This window comes from Triticum urartu, chromosome 2A (assembly GCF_056163025.1).
Source record: "Triticum urartu cultivar PI428250 chromosome 2A, HENAU_Tu73, whole genome shotgun sequence".
In the NCBI taxonomy this organism is placed as follows: domain Eukaryota; kingdom Viridiplantae; phylum Streptophyta; class Magnoliopsida; order Poales; family Poaceae; genus Triticum; species Triticum urartu.
Window position 1 is genome coordinate 353,580,625 of NC_141874.1, and position 16,543 is coordinate 353,597,167.

Here is a 16,543-nt window from a genome sequence, read left to right on the forward strand (position 1 = left end):
CTCCATGGAAGATATAACGTTTCATCTCATTCACATCATCCCACAAATCATGATAAAGTGGCACTTGCTTAAGAGATCGACATCTGGCTTTACAGTCAGAAAAATGACAAGGGTGACTCGCCCATGACTTGTTCACTCTACACAAATCCTGATGAAGGAATGATCCGGTGATACAAAACTCAATGTCATATACTAGTCATGCAAGACGCAACGCTCGCAGGACTCAGCGCTGTGAAACAATTGCAAAGGATTTTGTTTCCTAGGTCAAACAATTATCAATCTATGCTAGCACAGCAGATGCAGAACAAAGAAGGAAAACAGAAACCCAAAAAATAAGATCAGAGGAATATGAAAGGAGAGAATGTAGTATATTACTTATTATACAATGACCTGCCTACAAAAAGACTAGCCTGCAAACTAAGAGCTGCCATGGGATCTGAACGATGACATAGAGTGTGCTGAAACAGAGGCAGTCGGGCTGTTAATCTCCCTGTCCCCATTGGCAGCCCTACCCCTTCCACTGATCATGCCGACAACCTCTTGAGCGACATCCATGAACCAATCATCGCCGGGAAGGACACTGCACAAAAGCAAGCATACTGATCTCAATTTAGAAGTCCACGGAAAAAGCAACGAGCAACTTTGTAGAGAAACTAATATAAGAGCGTTTAGATCACTATATTAGTTTACGGAGGGAGCATTTTGGAAAGTTTTGGTATATACGTCAAATTCCCCTAAGGGGTGCTTTTTTTACTCCACAAGAAATTGAACAAAAGAGCTGCCATATTGGCCTCTTTCTTGCATGTGGCAATTGAAGTATTTTGAGGTATCTCTTTTTGAACAGAACTAAATGAAAAAAAGAAGAATTGGAAGAATGCAAGTTTTCTCGATACGGGGAATTACTAAACCATCCTGAGGCAAACTGTTTAACTGCGATCCAAATAACAGGCTGGTCACCATGACGAATTGGAGAGAAGGTATTTTCAGAGTATTAATGCAATCTGAGAATCCAGGAAACATCTTTCTAGCTATTCAGGTACATAGCTAAGATTATAATCGACAGATGGCTACATTTTACATTCATGCTAAATTTTACACCCTCTGTTCCTAAATATAAGGCATTTTGACAGTTCAATTTAAACTGCCAAAACGTCTTACATTCAGAAACAGAGTAGTAGTAAATACTCCCTCCGTCCGAAAAAGCTTGTCCCAAGCTTGTCCCTCAAATGGATGTATCTAGCACCAAGTTAGTGATAGATACATCCATTTGAGGGACAAACTTTTTCGGACGGAGGGAGTAGGAAATACATCAAACAGCTATTTTCATAAAACGATCCTCCAAATTATACCATTACCAACACTCTAAACACATAGATAACTGCCTAGACATAACTTAATGAGTGGATGTTTAGCTCCATGGAGCTGCTGCTCCACCGTATGCACCTGTAGGATAAAGTATTGTTGCCATGGGGATCTCAGGTCAATTAGGATACAGACATATAACAGCAATGCTACACCTACGTAGGAGATCTTACGTAATTAACGTAAATGATTAAGCGGCATCGTTTGATTGGATGGAATTAGGGAAGGGAGGCCCACCAGTTGAAATCAGGGGGGGGGGGATTTATTGGTTAGAGATGGAAAGTTACGTAAGTTTTCGTAGGTCTAGCATTTTTGGACATATAAACTGATGTATAAAGAACATGCCACGATGCACCGCAGCTCCTTGATTGCATGCAGGTCCCAATGAGAGAAGGAATGAATCAAACAGCTAGGTTCACTGGAGCTACAGCCCCGTGATTTCAAAGGACATTCCCACCATAACATATCCCTCAACCAAACATGGAGCTATCATATTCTTTGAATATTTCTAGATAATTTGAGGAGGCAGCAGTGGTGGTGGCACAAGAGATTCTATAGTGTAACTAACTCTATGCCAGATGTATTACTGTTTAGAGAATCTTAGCAGCCGGCAGCTTTGCTAGGAAAATTTGCTTGGCTGTCCAAGCAAACTAAGTAGACATGACATAGCTTAAATATTTCTCCTCAGTTAGTATTTGGATAACATATTTGCGTGCATCACCAACGATCCTAAGCAACTGCAGTTGATAATTATGCTTTTTGGCTGAAATTAGCAGATCCAGAATACTTAGGTCTGAACCAATAGAAGTACAAATAGAAGTCAAGCATAGTACCTATCAGGATTCATTCCGGTAGCAGAAAAGGCACCCATTGCTCTATCAATGATATCCAATATGACTTGATGCACATGTCTAGACAAAAATCGACCTTGTCCGAAGATGATGACAAATTGCATATCCAGGTAGAACTGCAAACAAAGGAAAAAAATTTGTGAAACAAGAGTTGCACCTAAAAATAAGATAAATAAGTAATGAATTTACCTGCTGAAGACCAAGGGGGCCCAAAGGCTTTGGTCCCTGCTCGATCTCTTCCCAGAAGGCCTGATCCTCCGAGAGCCAAAGGATAACTGTCTCAGTGAGCCGCATCATTAGCAAAGTAGCAAATCTTTCTCTACCAACAAACATATCTGCAGCAACGCCTGCCATCCTATTTAGCTTTGCATACAGTTCCTGCAATGAACAGCACATAAGATTAGACCATATTGTTTTGGAACAAGCTTGCTCCATGCAAAGAAAGATAATTATGTTTGACAAGTTGCTGCATTCTAAACTGTACGAGAGTACATTGAATACAAAGGACTAAGATGATGAAAGCTAACATATTGACACGATTTATAACAATGTGCTTGGAATATCACAATAAACGTGCCTTTTTTCAAAATTGTCTATATGTTTCATTTACTCTAGTCACTTGCAACCCCTGGATCATCCATTCCATGTCGTCAGTTAATTTTAGTTATAACTGTCCTCCAGTTCTATAAATCACCAATTCATGATAGAATGATAAACAAAAAATACATATAAAGAACTAACATGACCAACTGCACAAACAATGAGATAACAATTATTTCAACGTATCACTGACTGCCTGAGGCACTGTTATCCCTAAAAGCTAAAGGATTTGCAAAACAAAGGTAAGGTTCAGGGATCAACATAAATAACACAAATGGCATACGCACTTGGGTTTAAGTTCTCAAGAGACAATAAATAGTTGCAGCTTGTAAATACCTGGAAAATTGGAGATGGGACCCACTCTGGCTCTTCAACAGTATTATCCATACTAATATACATTTCTGCACTGAGATGGGTATCACCTTCATCTGTAAATATTAGTTCAAGAGCATGCTGCCTGCAGAAACTATCTCTCAACCTGTCCACCATGCGTTGTAATTTCCTTTTCCATTCTCGTAGCTCGGGCACACGGTTTTGCTTATCTGGTCCTCTTTTACGCAAATCATCCATGCTGGACTGGTTTATAGATGACAGCTTCATAGCTGCTCTAGGTAGCAATTCCTCAGCAAGTAAAGATGCATTGGCTAATAAAGCCAACTGCTGTTCCTCAGTCTCTGCCATTCTAATAATCTTATTGCCTAAACCATCTATGTTAGCTTCGTCATCCATTGATCCAGGTAATGCACTTATGAGCAGATTGATGTACAAGCTGAAATTTTTTGCAATCCCATCCATTGTTGAACCCCCTAACTGCAAGCTAAGGAGTGGTGTGACATCCTCAAAGTAGTCCTGAAATTTCCAGGTATTATCAACACATACTGCATATAGTCATACACAATACTTGAAAGGACAATGATACAAGATAGTCACCGCTATCAAAGGAACCGAGTGCAATGGAAGCAGTATGTATCACAAGATCTCTTATATGCATATGTGATGATGTTTAAGCATGACTAACCAATATACCAGGGAAGCCAACTAGAATTAAACAATTCTAGCTATCGCAGGCTGGGACTTTAGTATTACTGTAGTTGATGATTATATGCTTCCAGCTTCTGCAAGACATTATATGATTTGAATTTCGTTGGGAAGCTCTTTGATCTTTTCAACCGCCCGAATGACTGCAATCCTACTGTATTAATATAATGTGTTGTAGCTAGTCTAAAGAATATAAGGAAGGAAAAAAGGATAAACAATTAAATATTCTCATGTCTTTGAACTTCAAAGGCCACATTAATAAATTTTAATTATATGACCCATGAAACACCTACTTTGGTATCAATGTACTATGGAAACGCAATACTTCACTTAAAGCAAACAAAAATAAATAAATGCACTTGACAGGGTCTCCTGTAACATTTATAATTCAGCTATTTCATAGGCTAGTCGAGCAGTTTTTCAAGCCTATGGCTAGTTGGTAACTAATCACCTAGCTTGTCAGGCCAACCAACTACGTTCAACAACTTGCCTACGGTGATCCTCCAGGGACCTTCTGCTGCACCTCCTAATCTGGACAATCCACAACTACCGCCACCAGCTCCAAGACAAGCCACCAACTCAGATTTCCGCCTTCCCTACATAACGACACCTCTCCTGGCCAATACTCAGGTACTCCCTCCTGTTTCCCTACCCATCCCCTACCCTTGGTATCTCCTGCTCTTCTCTTCTCTATTTCAACCCCTGCTCTGCTCTCGTGACTAGTCACCTAAGTTGGTGGGGACTCAACTCGACTAGGTTGAAGACCTCGTAGTTGAGATACCCATATAGTGACTACTAGCCAAATCCTAGTTGAGAACTACTCCCTCCGTCCCAAAATAAGTGTACAACTTTGTAGTACAAAGTTGTACACTTATTTTGGGACGGGGGGAGTACATCTTTGTGCGAACAGAAATTCAATCGCTCAAAACAAATGTTAACTGAGGTCGCAACTCCACACACACAAAAAGGGGTTGTGGCTATTTGTTGTGTAGTACCAAGCATGCCAAGATGGATAGGTCACTACCATTTTGATGAAAACAGCAAGAAGGAAAGATTTGTTCATTTTGCTCAAACAAAATGGATCAATCGTTACCTGAACCATAGAATTGAAACGATGTGCACTGCTCGAGAGCTTTGGTTGAAGTGCCAAATTAGCAACAGAAGATCTAGCTAATGGGTGAATACCATTTGGGGGATAAGTGAGTGTCCAGTTATCTGCTGCAGCAAGTGCAGCAGTACTCTCTTCGATTCTCCTCAAGTTAGCATCTAATGCTTGCTCAAGACTGGGCTTGAACTGCTTCAGGAGGACAGCAGAAACAGATAGACCACGAGCTTCCAGCAAGGAACAATGGCCAATTGATATTTGAACACATTCTGCAGCTGCTCTCAAGCCTCCAGCGGCTGCACAAGAAGACAACACATGCCTCTTTACCAGGAGTGCAAAGGACAAAACCTGCTGTGTAGCCCATGTAACCAGCTCAGATGCATAACATGACTCATCGCCAAAAACTTCCACAGAATCACTGAGCGCCTGAGCTACAACTGAAAAAACTTGCTGAGCAAGTGCAGCAGTATATGCCCCACCATATGAGGTGCTTGACGGATGTATTGTTTGCAAATTACATTGAAGCCTTTGATTATGTGCACTGAGTAATAGACTGTGAGCTCGAGGGCCATCACCAAGCCTTTTGAGAGCAGAAGCGGCAGCACGGAGCTCAATGCCACGAGTAGAAGACTGACAGGCAGCTTCAGCAAGCTGGTCTGCCAGCTTTTGACGATTATCAGAGACGGCACTTCTCAAAGCCGAAATTTCAGCTGTAGTTAGAGTTTGTGTCCGGTCTGCAGCAACTCGCTCCGCTTCATCTAGTGCATCTAGCGCTTCATCCACTCTTCTCTCAGCTAGCAAAACATCAAGCATGTCAGGGAAATCTGCAGACCATTTCTGTATTTCTGAAGGCTCCTGGCCTTCAACATTGGATATGTCCTCTTCTGTAGAACCTTCAGTACCCGAAGTCAGGGAATCTATCTGAACTCCTTCAGATAGACCATGGATTAAAGCCGCCTGTGTATTGAGTAAATTTCTAATTGACAAGAGCTCGCCTTCAAGGTCGGATATCTCCTTCGATGTTCTGATGACCAGGAGATCAGTTATCAAATATTAGTGAGGAAATAATGTAGTAACAGGAAGAACAGAAATAAATGGAAGTAATTATTTTAAAACAAAGTCACGCATGCAAATTATGGTCTCACATGCCACAAATTAGACGCTTTGCACATCAACTATGCACCATGAAGAAAATGATACCACTACATAAAGACACATGTAGTGGAACTCTTGACTGCAAGAGAATGGACTTTTCTGATGAGGACAGAAACAAAACGAAATACATGATAGCCAGCACTCTACAGCATTTATTTTTCAAACACAAAGGATGCATATGTAAAAAAGAGGAACTAACTGGCTATATTAAGTGTGATTGAGTAATTGTATGCTACGTGTTTATCAAACAATTTTCCAACCATCCACTTACTACTCAACTAACAAGTTAGGAACTTTTTTACCTAAATGTTATTTGCATATCGTAGCCATCCCAGAAGGTTTAATGAAATTTCTCATAACGAAGAATCTGCTACGGTAAAACTAAAATAGGCAATGTTTCCGCATAAGCAATTTTTATTAATGCAACCCAGCCTGAGACGGTAAAACTAAAATAGGCAAATGCCTCCGCATAAGCAATTTTTATTAATGCAGGAAGTTTCATATAAAGATATCAGTGGCATTATATTGATTATTGAAGGACCAAAATGCCTTAAGTTGTTCTTCCTGTGGTACTGATGCAGCACATGACAGCGTGGGTGGAAACATTGGCATCAGTAATTAGAAAATACCACTATCATGATGTGTCATACAAAATTTAACGAGAGTAGAAAACTTTATTGGCAACAATAAATAAACTATACCACTCCTGTAATGTGTCATCAACTCATCATGATTGGTGGGGTTCATTTCTAGCACAAAGGTGACAAATGGATAAAGGCACCAAATGAAATTGCACTCATGGGGCTACAGCCAGACCTGATGAATGCAGCATAATTTGCATAAACACTTCTGCGCATTTCTTCAGCTGAAGCCTTCTTTAGATCTTGCAGATAGGAGCACAAATGTCTTATTTCCTGTAATGAAGTTGATTTGCTCAGCTATTTTCGTTGTGCATTTTAACACGTACTCATAGCTCTGGTACAGTTTCAATAATGTTGAAGGAAGTCAAGCCTAAGGAATATAACCATAACAAGCTCAAAAGAGAAGGAAAATAGATAATTAAGGACTTGCAAAATATTCCCGTGAAATGGTTGTGCAAATTTGCAAGCAAATGCAGAAGTTTCAGCTGTTAAACGAGAACAATTGAAGTATGGACGCGAAGTGAGTATTTTAACCGAGGTGAGAATGCAGTTTTTTTGTGAAAACAAAAACTGCACCAGCAGCCTACATTGTAATGCAATACGACATATTTAGATATACTTCAGTGAAGTGGTTGTGAATCTTGTTATCCTGGTAGAAAAACACAAGCAATACACGCAGTATAGTTGCATTAACCAGAATGGCAGCATGTTCAAACCTGAACTTCAAGCATTTCCAAATCCTTCTAATAATGCATGCACGCCATGTTGCAGATTACTTTTCAGTTGTCCAGAGCATGCCTAGTTTTCAGTTCCGATATATAATACGGCTAAAACAGCGTCCTTTTTATATCACCAAGGAATCAAGTTTAACCTCCAGCTAAAGTAAAGCATTCACACCTATCGTCGGAACAATTCCACTAAAGTAGTGATCTAAACGCTCTTATATTTCTTTACCGAGGGAGTACATTGCAACCACAATCTTCTCACACTCACATCCCCACAGCCAGAATTTTCCATGTACATAGCATGACCCGATAATGCAGACACAATAAAGGAGAAGTTGATAGTGCCAATACCCCCGTAATGAATTGACCTGAATGTGAACACTGATCGAGGCCCCAAATCGCATTTCCCGTACCTCCATACGAACCACGATCACAGGCTCGTCCTGGAAACAGAACGCCGCAAACTCTTTCCCACCACCCAAATCACACCATCCGCGGTCCAGAGTCGGCAAACACAAACGGAGACGGGCCGAGCGCATGCCTAACCCTGGCGACAGATCGGAGACAGCTCGCTCACCTTCTCGTTCATGGTCTGGCACTTGGACTGCACGTAGGCGTCGGGGTCGAAGTTGTCGGTCTTGAAGATCTTGAGCTTGTCGGCGAGCTGCACCCCGCCGTCGCCGCCGCCGCCTCCACCACCACCAACCCCCGTCGCCGCCGCGCCCACCGGGAACACCCCCGAGTGGCCGGCCGGCCTCGACCGTGACGACTTCGCCGACGCCATCCGAGATCCAGAAGCCTCCGACGGTAGGGCGGTGGCGGATTTGAGGCGGGGAAGGGACGCCTTCTCCGAGATCGCCGCGTCCTGGCTGTCGTCGTTTTTTGGGGTGAGGGCTGGGGTATTTCTTATAGCATCCAACAAATATAAAAATGGTCTTTTAGGTGGACAATGAACCAACGAACATTAAAGGGCGCTGCAAAAAGTCAAACGGTCGAATCTTACATTTTTAAGAAATTACTCTTCACTACAAGGCATTCTCTTAACATGCAGATAGTCTACCTCAGCATTGCCATGTCACCACTTCAGTTACATATGACAATAGATGTCAAACAATCTCTCGGTTACTCTATCTCTCTCACCAGTCCCTCTTCTGCCTCTCCAACCGCCCAATAATCTCCCAATTAAATCCTCTACCCATTTATTTCCATCACAAATTTCCATTCATCTTCACCATCGAATAAATGCATGACTAGCAGAAACTTCCCTCTTCACCACAACGATTGGAAGCACATCAACCACTGTCTGGCCTAGATAACTGTCGCACCGGTCATCCACCCCAGGAGCATCACCCACCACCACCTACGAGTTTGAACCACGCAGGTTGCCGCCGGCGACGAGCGCGCCGTCGCCAGCCACCTGACCGTCAGTACTGCCCTCGACCAAGCTCCTGCGCGCTCCACTTGCCCCAATCATGCCGCGTTCCACCCCTAGCAACATTCCCAAACACCCGCCGCCAACCCAGCTGCATGCCGCGTGACACCGTCAACAGCCTCACCCATCTTCAGCTGCGGATCCACCTCCTCTAGCATCGATCTGTGCATCGTGTTTCGATCTCCCGCAGCCGGCCAACCTCCTTCGGCGTGCCACCGGGCACGGCTCCCACCCTCCTCCCTCACGCCCACGGAGCAGCGCTCGTCGTACACCCTAACAGCGGCGAGCATCGCATGTGTTAGGGACCCCACCCTTCCCCATTGACTAGACTGCTCCTTCTTCCTTGATCTGAAGACAGCGATCTGGAGGAGCCCACGACGGTGTCCCGTTTCTTTTCAGGCAAAGCTCTTTTTTCTTCTGAGTAATGCTTTTTTCAAGGTTGTGTTCTGCTGAAATCTCTGATTACATAGAGTTGTAGCCATGGCGGTGATATTATGTGACTCTGAAGATCAGAGGCGGGCCAGATTTGGAGCATACTATGGGCTGACAATTGAAAATTTTCTTTGTGACGTTAATCAACACATTTTCTCACTGATCTCTATACTTCTTATATATTGATCCTATAAGTGATACTGCAGAGTTACCATGATACATGAGTTCCACAGAAACATGAACACATGAGTACATTTGCTTTGGGACAGGGCGAATTTATTAGGAGACATATCAGCAGGTACTATATATATTACCTTAATCCCTGATTATATTGCTCAAATTAGCCTTGCTGTGCTATTTATTTGTTCCCTTCATGTATGTTACTATCATACAAGTTAATAGTGCTCGGAGAAATTTTGAGTTCTCACTGCCTGTTAGTACACTATATTGCTAATTACTGTGAGGTTACCCTATATAATTTTATTTATTATTTTTCCCATACCTAATGTTTTTTTTGCGTGTATACCTAATGTGATTATGTTTGCAGAGAATGAATGTTTGCATTATTTGCCATCCCATTGATACACGTTTATTGGTTGTTCTTCTAGATTATTGTAAAATTGTGCTATCTAATTTCCTACATCAGAACAATGAAACATGGATGGTTGTGGTACATGAAAGGCTGGCTCTATAGGATGTCGTACACACTTCATGTTTAAATCTTCCCTTCCAGTTGTCGTAAACATGTTGCCTCACTGTCGTGTCTCGCTTTCGCGGGAGATCTTGCAGCTTCCACTCATTGGCGATCTTAATGGAGTCGCTATGAACCAAAATATTCCGAGTAAATATGAATAGTCTATTCTCCCATTTTAGTTTCTTTGAAGAATCAATAAGTCCAAGTACAACACAACTTCTAATTGTTGCTTTGCCGCGAATGAACAATGCAAAATCAAATGAGTATGGAATTTTTAGACAAGGTACAACCTACAGGTATAAGTCTTTGAAAAAAATTATCATGCCGGTGCAAATAAATAAATTTAGTTTTTTTTCTGTACAACATACTGCCTCCTTAGCAATTAACAGAACTATATCGATATATGCTATTCATGATGACTCTCTGGATTTTTGAAACATATATCTGAGCTAACTTCTCACGTGTATTTCACCTGTACTATCATATGCCCATACTTTATTTTTCCAGTTGTTAAGATTTGGCCACACAACTTTTAAGTTTTTTGTAGGTGAACAAATATCTCATTTGAATTGGCCATAGGCTAACCAAGTGTACTAGAATTACTTCAATGCTCTTAAAATCCAACATAGTTACTTGGGAGAGGAATTGGTGCACGTTAGTGATAATTTTCTTTATGTTTGTGCAGAAATATATTTGTTCAACATTTCAAATGTAAATATCAAATATTCCATTGGATCTCCAAAACCAATATTTAGAATGTAAATGTTTTGTTCAACATTTCAAGTTGTATCTTCTATTCATTCATACCAGATATGTTTTTCTTTGAATCTTCTTATGGAAAGCATAAAGTCCCGCAGCAACGCGCGGGGTATCATCTAGTTAAGGACAGTATAACCGCACCTAATTCCTGCTCTGACGGTGATTTGAGTTTTTGACCGTCCGTTTTCGCGATCTGATAGTTTCTGGCCGTCAAATTTCATGTAAAAAGCGATTTGTTTTGCAGTCTGGCTAATCTAGCCCATCTATCATGTGGGCTGCTATTCCACGGGCCAAAACGGACGATTCTGGTGCATTGGGCCTTCGCGAGCCAGCAACCCATTCGAAGGAGGGAGGCCTACGAGCTACGCGTTGGGTCCATCCACTCCCGAACCCTAATCCGCTTGCCCAATCGGATCGAAGCTGGAGGGAAACGAGACTGCCGGTCGTTCCCAATCCCAATCCCGATCCATCCAGCCGCCCAATCCCGATCGAGGCTTAGGGAATCGAGACTACCGGTGGTTCCCAGCGACCTGAGGAGAGGAGCAGCGACCCGGTGAATCCCGACCGGAGGAACAGGATGCGTTAATGCGTGTGAAGAAAGGTGGGGGCGAGGGAGATAATGGCGGGCTCCTCCCCTGCTTGAAACTGCTCTGCCCTCCTTAAGCTCGCAATCATGGTCCTCTGCTGGAAACTGCTCCTCTCTCCTTGAAGCTCGCAATCATGGCGTATTATTCATTCATGGCTGGTAAATTTGCAAGCTTTTCATATGCGCAGTGGTACTATATGATTTGAGTTTTTGACCGTCCGTTTTCGCGATCTGATAGTTTCTGGCCCAGATTTAATGTAAAAAGCGATATGTTTTGCAGTCTGGCTAATCTAGCCCATCTATCCTGTGGGCTACTGTTCCACGGGGCAAAACGGACGATTCTGGTGCATTGCGCCTTCGCGAGCCAGCAGCCCATTCGAAAGAGGGAGGCCTACGAGCTACGCGTTGGGTCCATCCACTCCCGAACCCTAATCCGCTTGCCCAATCGGATCGAAGCTGGACGGGAACGAGACTGGCGGTCGTTCCCAATACCAATCCCGATCCATCCAGCCGCCCAATCCCGATCGAGGCTTAGGGAATCGAGATTACCGGTGGTTCCCAGCGACCTGAGGAGAGGAGCAGCGACCCGGTGAATCCCGACCGGAGGAACAAGATGCGCTAATGCGTGTGAAGAAAGGTGGGGGCGAGGGAGATAATGGCGGGCTCCTCCCCTGCTTGAAACTACGCTGCCCTCCTTAAGCTCGCAATTATGGTCCTCTGCTGGAAACTGCTCCTCTCTCCTTGAAGCTCGCAATCATGGCGTATTATTCATTCATGGCTGGTAAATTTGCAAGCTTTTCATATGGGCAGTGGTACCATATAATGCTTCCCTCCCTGGCTTTGTATGCACACCCTACTCCAGGATCTACATCTTCTTCAGCGATATGCTCAGGTATTTTACCTGTAAATTGCATCGGACAATTACAATGTCCTCATATCGTCTCACAGAAAAGATACTCATACCCTTTGCCAACAAAAATATGTGCAGGTGATGTTCATGCTACGTGTGCATAATTGATTTGGGCAGATTCTGCAGCTTCCAACTGTCCATTCTTGTGCTCAGCCGTTGATCATCCCTCAAATGGCTTTTGGACAGGTAATTACTCTGTACATTATCCTTTCATCTTTTGCTGTCAATTTTACTACTACGCCGCAAATCGCTTAAATAATATGTTCCTCTGGTATTCATATCATGCTCCTGTATGGAACAGGTGAATTAGAAAAGTAGTATTACAATGTGCAAAAAACGTAACCATTCCGTCGTAGAGGGAGCCGAAGCCTCAACATCTTTTGCCCATACTAATAAACGAGCGAAGTCCAATTCTATGGATAATTTTTTCCCTAAGTACCCAATTCGACATTCAAATGAAAATCGTCTCATCCGTATTAAATTCAGAAGACACAAGAAATTAGTACAATCAGGGCCATTGCGTGATGCCACTGGCCACATAGAATTGGCTCTTAGTGAGGGGAGTGCATTGGCATTTTGATTTGGGGAGTTCTTCAGTTTAGGCGCATTTGGGAATTCTTCAGTTTCCGATCTCCAATGGATAACAATTGTTAATTATGTTCTGAAATTAATTATTTGTTGATCTGATCATGCTCTAAGTTAAACTGATCTATGCAGATTCACCCATCGTATATTCTCCAAATAAGTATGGGAATGGTTTCTGTTTTTCCGTAAGAATGCATATACAAAAAATCATTTTGATGTGCCAGTTCTAGGTTCATATAGATGTCCATATCAGACCTATCAGACTAAAGCCTACTGACTATCTTGATTTTCTTGTATCTGAATTTGGATGTACCAACTGGTTTTTATGCTCGTGTATCACACAATGGCTATTGTGAGGGCAGCAGGGATACACCATTAGAACTGACCTTATTCTTTCAAGAGCTAAGATCTACTCTGATGTATCTTCCAAAAGCTCAAAAATATCAGGTTTAACTAATGGCAACACAGCCACGAACAGATTCAAGCATCTACCCCAGCCACTTCTTCACCACTCCAGGCAGAAGCGCAAGCACTTCTTCTTGCAGCCAACATATCCCAGCTCCTCCAGGTCTAGCAGCCCACTTTCCTCACAGATAATCTCACCCTTGCCAAGGAGGCGGCACCTAGGAACGTCACTGCTGACATTGTTCCTTGGGCGGTCAGAAAGCATCTTGCTCATTTCTACAGGACCACCGAAGAATTGCAGCCGCAGGTGTTTCACATCTCTAGGGAAAACAATGGTATTGCTCATAATGTAGCTCATTAGGTTCTGAATCATTCCATTGAACCCGTTTTTAGCTGTTTTGGTTCAGCTCATAGGTATAGAACATGCCATGTAATTTCTCTCCTCTCTTCTGTAAATCTCCAGGGTGTTTTTCTTTACGTTGTACAGTGTACAATGCTTTTGAGCTGGATGAATTTGTCGCCTTCGATGCTTTTCTCTGTTTAAGAAAAAGCTTATACAGTAATGATTACATGCTAACTTGTGCATACAAGTTTGTCATTTTACAGGTTCTGTTATTTGGAATACTTTTTTCCAGTATACTAAGCTCCTTTGAATGCATTACTAGCTGTATAGAATTATGGACCACCTCGATCAAAAAACACACATCTTCATATGCATTTTGAAAGCTGGTGTTTTTTCAAACGTTCCAAAAGTTCACTTCTCTTTGTACAAAAATCTTGACATTTGAACAATCTGATCTTGAAAAGGTAAGTATTTCTTTGCATCTTATTTTAATCTACATCTTGCAGTTTACTTGACGCTATCTATGAAGCTTATACAACTTGATAAGTGCATCGTGTTGATTAACAAAATCAATTGACCAGTCAATAATTTTTCTAACATATATGTACCATCCGCATACTAAATGGTAGAAGAACTATAAGAGATGGCTTGCACAACCGGCACATATCTGCTACTCCCTCCGTCCGAAAATACTTGTCATCAAAATGGATAAAAAGAGATGTATCTAGAACTAAAATACGTCTAGATGCAGCCACTTTTATCCATTTTGATGACAAGTATTTCCGGACGGAGGGAGTACTACGTAAAAGTCATGATTCAATTGATAGTGAATCTGATGAGGACATCAATACCATTGTTACACCCACAGCCCCTACTGTTACATATACTGGACCAATTACTAGAGCTCGCGCACGCCAATTAAATTACCAGGTACTTTCGTTTCTTGGTAATGATTCTAATGTTCATGAGATTATGATGCTGCCTAAATTGGATACATTTGTTTTGCTTACAAATGAAGGTCCTAGCTTGGAGAAGGATGAACATTGGAGCAAGAACACGCATGAAGTTGATGGCATGCGCAAGGGGATCAAGAACGGAGTTACAAGTGATGATTTCAGGACTTTGAAGCCGCCATAAGGAGTGCATGAAGCCATGGACGAAATATACAAGATGCCACTTCATAATATTCGTCCATAGGCTATTCTAGGTGCCGCGTCACCTTATTAATGGGCCAGGCCCATGTAATTTCAAAATACTTAAGTATAGGCTATTTTTAGAGTCCGTATGTGTGGGGAAACAAGAGTTAGGGTTGGTTTCGGACCCCACCCTCAAGGGCCACGAAATTCCCCTCTCTTCCTCCATATATACAGCCCTTAGGGCGTCGTTTAGACGGTGGGTTTTGTTTAGATTAAAAGTTCGCCATAGCTGCAACTTCGCGTACTTCGTTTGTGTCCAACGACCAGACCAAGACGTCACAGAACCCCACCTTGATCAATAAAGCTTTCATCTTATATTCGCAATATCCAGATTGCAATCTCAGTTTCTTGCTTGTTCTTCGTTTGCTCGCAGGAAACAGGCCCTCGTGGTCAGGTTGATCGTGCTCCGGCGTGGTCAATAACCCCTCGGAAGTTGGTTTAGCGATTGCTAAGGCGCGACGTCTCGCACGTTCGTAGTCGGATCGTCAAGGTCGACTCCCACAGAAAACGATAGCCACCATCTCATCGAAACATCGGGACACCTTTGCCTCTATCAAGTGGTATCAGATTTCCAGGTTGCTCGGTGAGATTTTACAGTTTTTCGTAGATTAGATCGAGTCTGTTCTTCATACCTACAGTCCACGAAAAAGCCACACAAAAAAAATTAGGGTTAGTTCATCATATCCGAACCAATCTGAGCCTTTGCATAATATTTTTAGGGTTTTTGCTTTGTTGAATTTGCGGTTGCATCGTCGTGTCAAGTTGCTGGTCTTAGAGTCTAGTCTTTTAGAGTTTCGAGTTCTGGTCATAAGTTGTCACGCCGCCGCCGCCGCACCATCATCATCGCCCATCTACCACTTTTGCTTATCCGCCACCGCTCTGAATCCTTATCCATATACCACTACCAATCCGTATCCATATACCACCATCAATCTCTATCCATATACCACCACCGCTACCATATACCACCACCGCTGCCATATACCACAACCATATATCCACCACCAATCCGAGTTCTTCTCATATTAGGTTTGTTCTTAAGATCAATCTCAATTCCGATTCGTGTTTCCTTGCCTGCGTAGGTCTCGGAAAAAAAAAGAGTCTGGAGACCCCCGGGCAGTTTTTAGGCCAAAATTTTCACGGGCAAAAATATTTTTTCCCTATCCTATTTTTAGGCTTTTCTGAGTCTTTTGAGCCACGTGCCATCATAGTGATTTTTTGTCGCACTTTTTCGTCGTCGCTGCCCTGATTTCCGAAAAAAAAGTGAAATTTTTTTTTTCGTGCCCATCCGATCAGTTTGACGAGGGAAGAGTTTTGAGACACTCGCCATTTTAGTAATTTTTCGCAAAAAAAAAGAGGAGCGCAAAAAAAAAGAGGAGCGCAAAAAAAAGCGAAAAAAAAAGTTCCAGAGTGTGCTTTTCCCTTATTTACGTGCAGCGCCGTGATTTTGTTAGTGTTCTAGGCTCGCGTCTCTAGCACGGTCTAGCCTAGGACCAGCACAGTACCGTCGTTGAGCGTTTATTCAACTTTGCATCTCTGAATTGATTATTGCTGATCCTTTTTGCTACCATACTATAAGCCTTCCCAGCTCCACATACCTCTACGTCATGCGTTTGACTCTCCCTGGCAATCGCTCTATCCATGCTTTTGAGAGTTTTGACTACAACGGTTGCCGATCACCGCCTGCTGCTGGGTAAGAACTGGTAAGAATTTGAGATTTGCTT

At 42.5% G+C, this 16,543-nt stretch overlaps 1 protein-coding gene across 1 annotated transcript; it reads right to left on the reverse strand.

Annotated features, from left to right (window-relative positions):
- Nucleotides 1-47: 47 nt before the first annotated feature.
- LOC125537086 (exocyst complex component EXO84B) lies at nucleotides 48-8,398 on the reverse strand. The gene is made up of 7 exons (XM_048700380.2): nucleotides 8,055-8,398; nucleotides 6,928-7,025; nucleotides 4,945-5,980; nucleotides 3,150-3,662; nucleotides 2,403-2,591; nucleotides 2,196-2,329; nucleotides 48-580 (listed from the first exon to the last, which is right to left on the reverse strand). Exons 1-7 carry the CDS (start codon nucleotides 8,259-8,261, stop codon nucleotides 418-420), a joined length of 2,340 nt encoding a protein of 779 aa, XP_048556337.1. The 5' UTR covers nucleotides 8,262-8,398; the 3' UTR covers nucleotides 48-417.
- Between the last annotated feature and the right edge of the window lie 8,145 nt (nucleotides 8,399-16,543).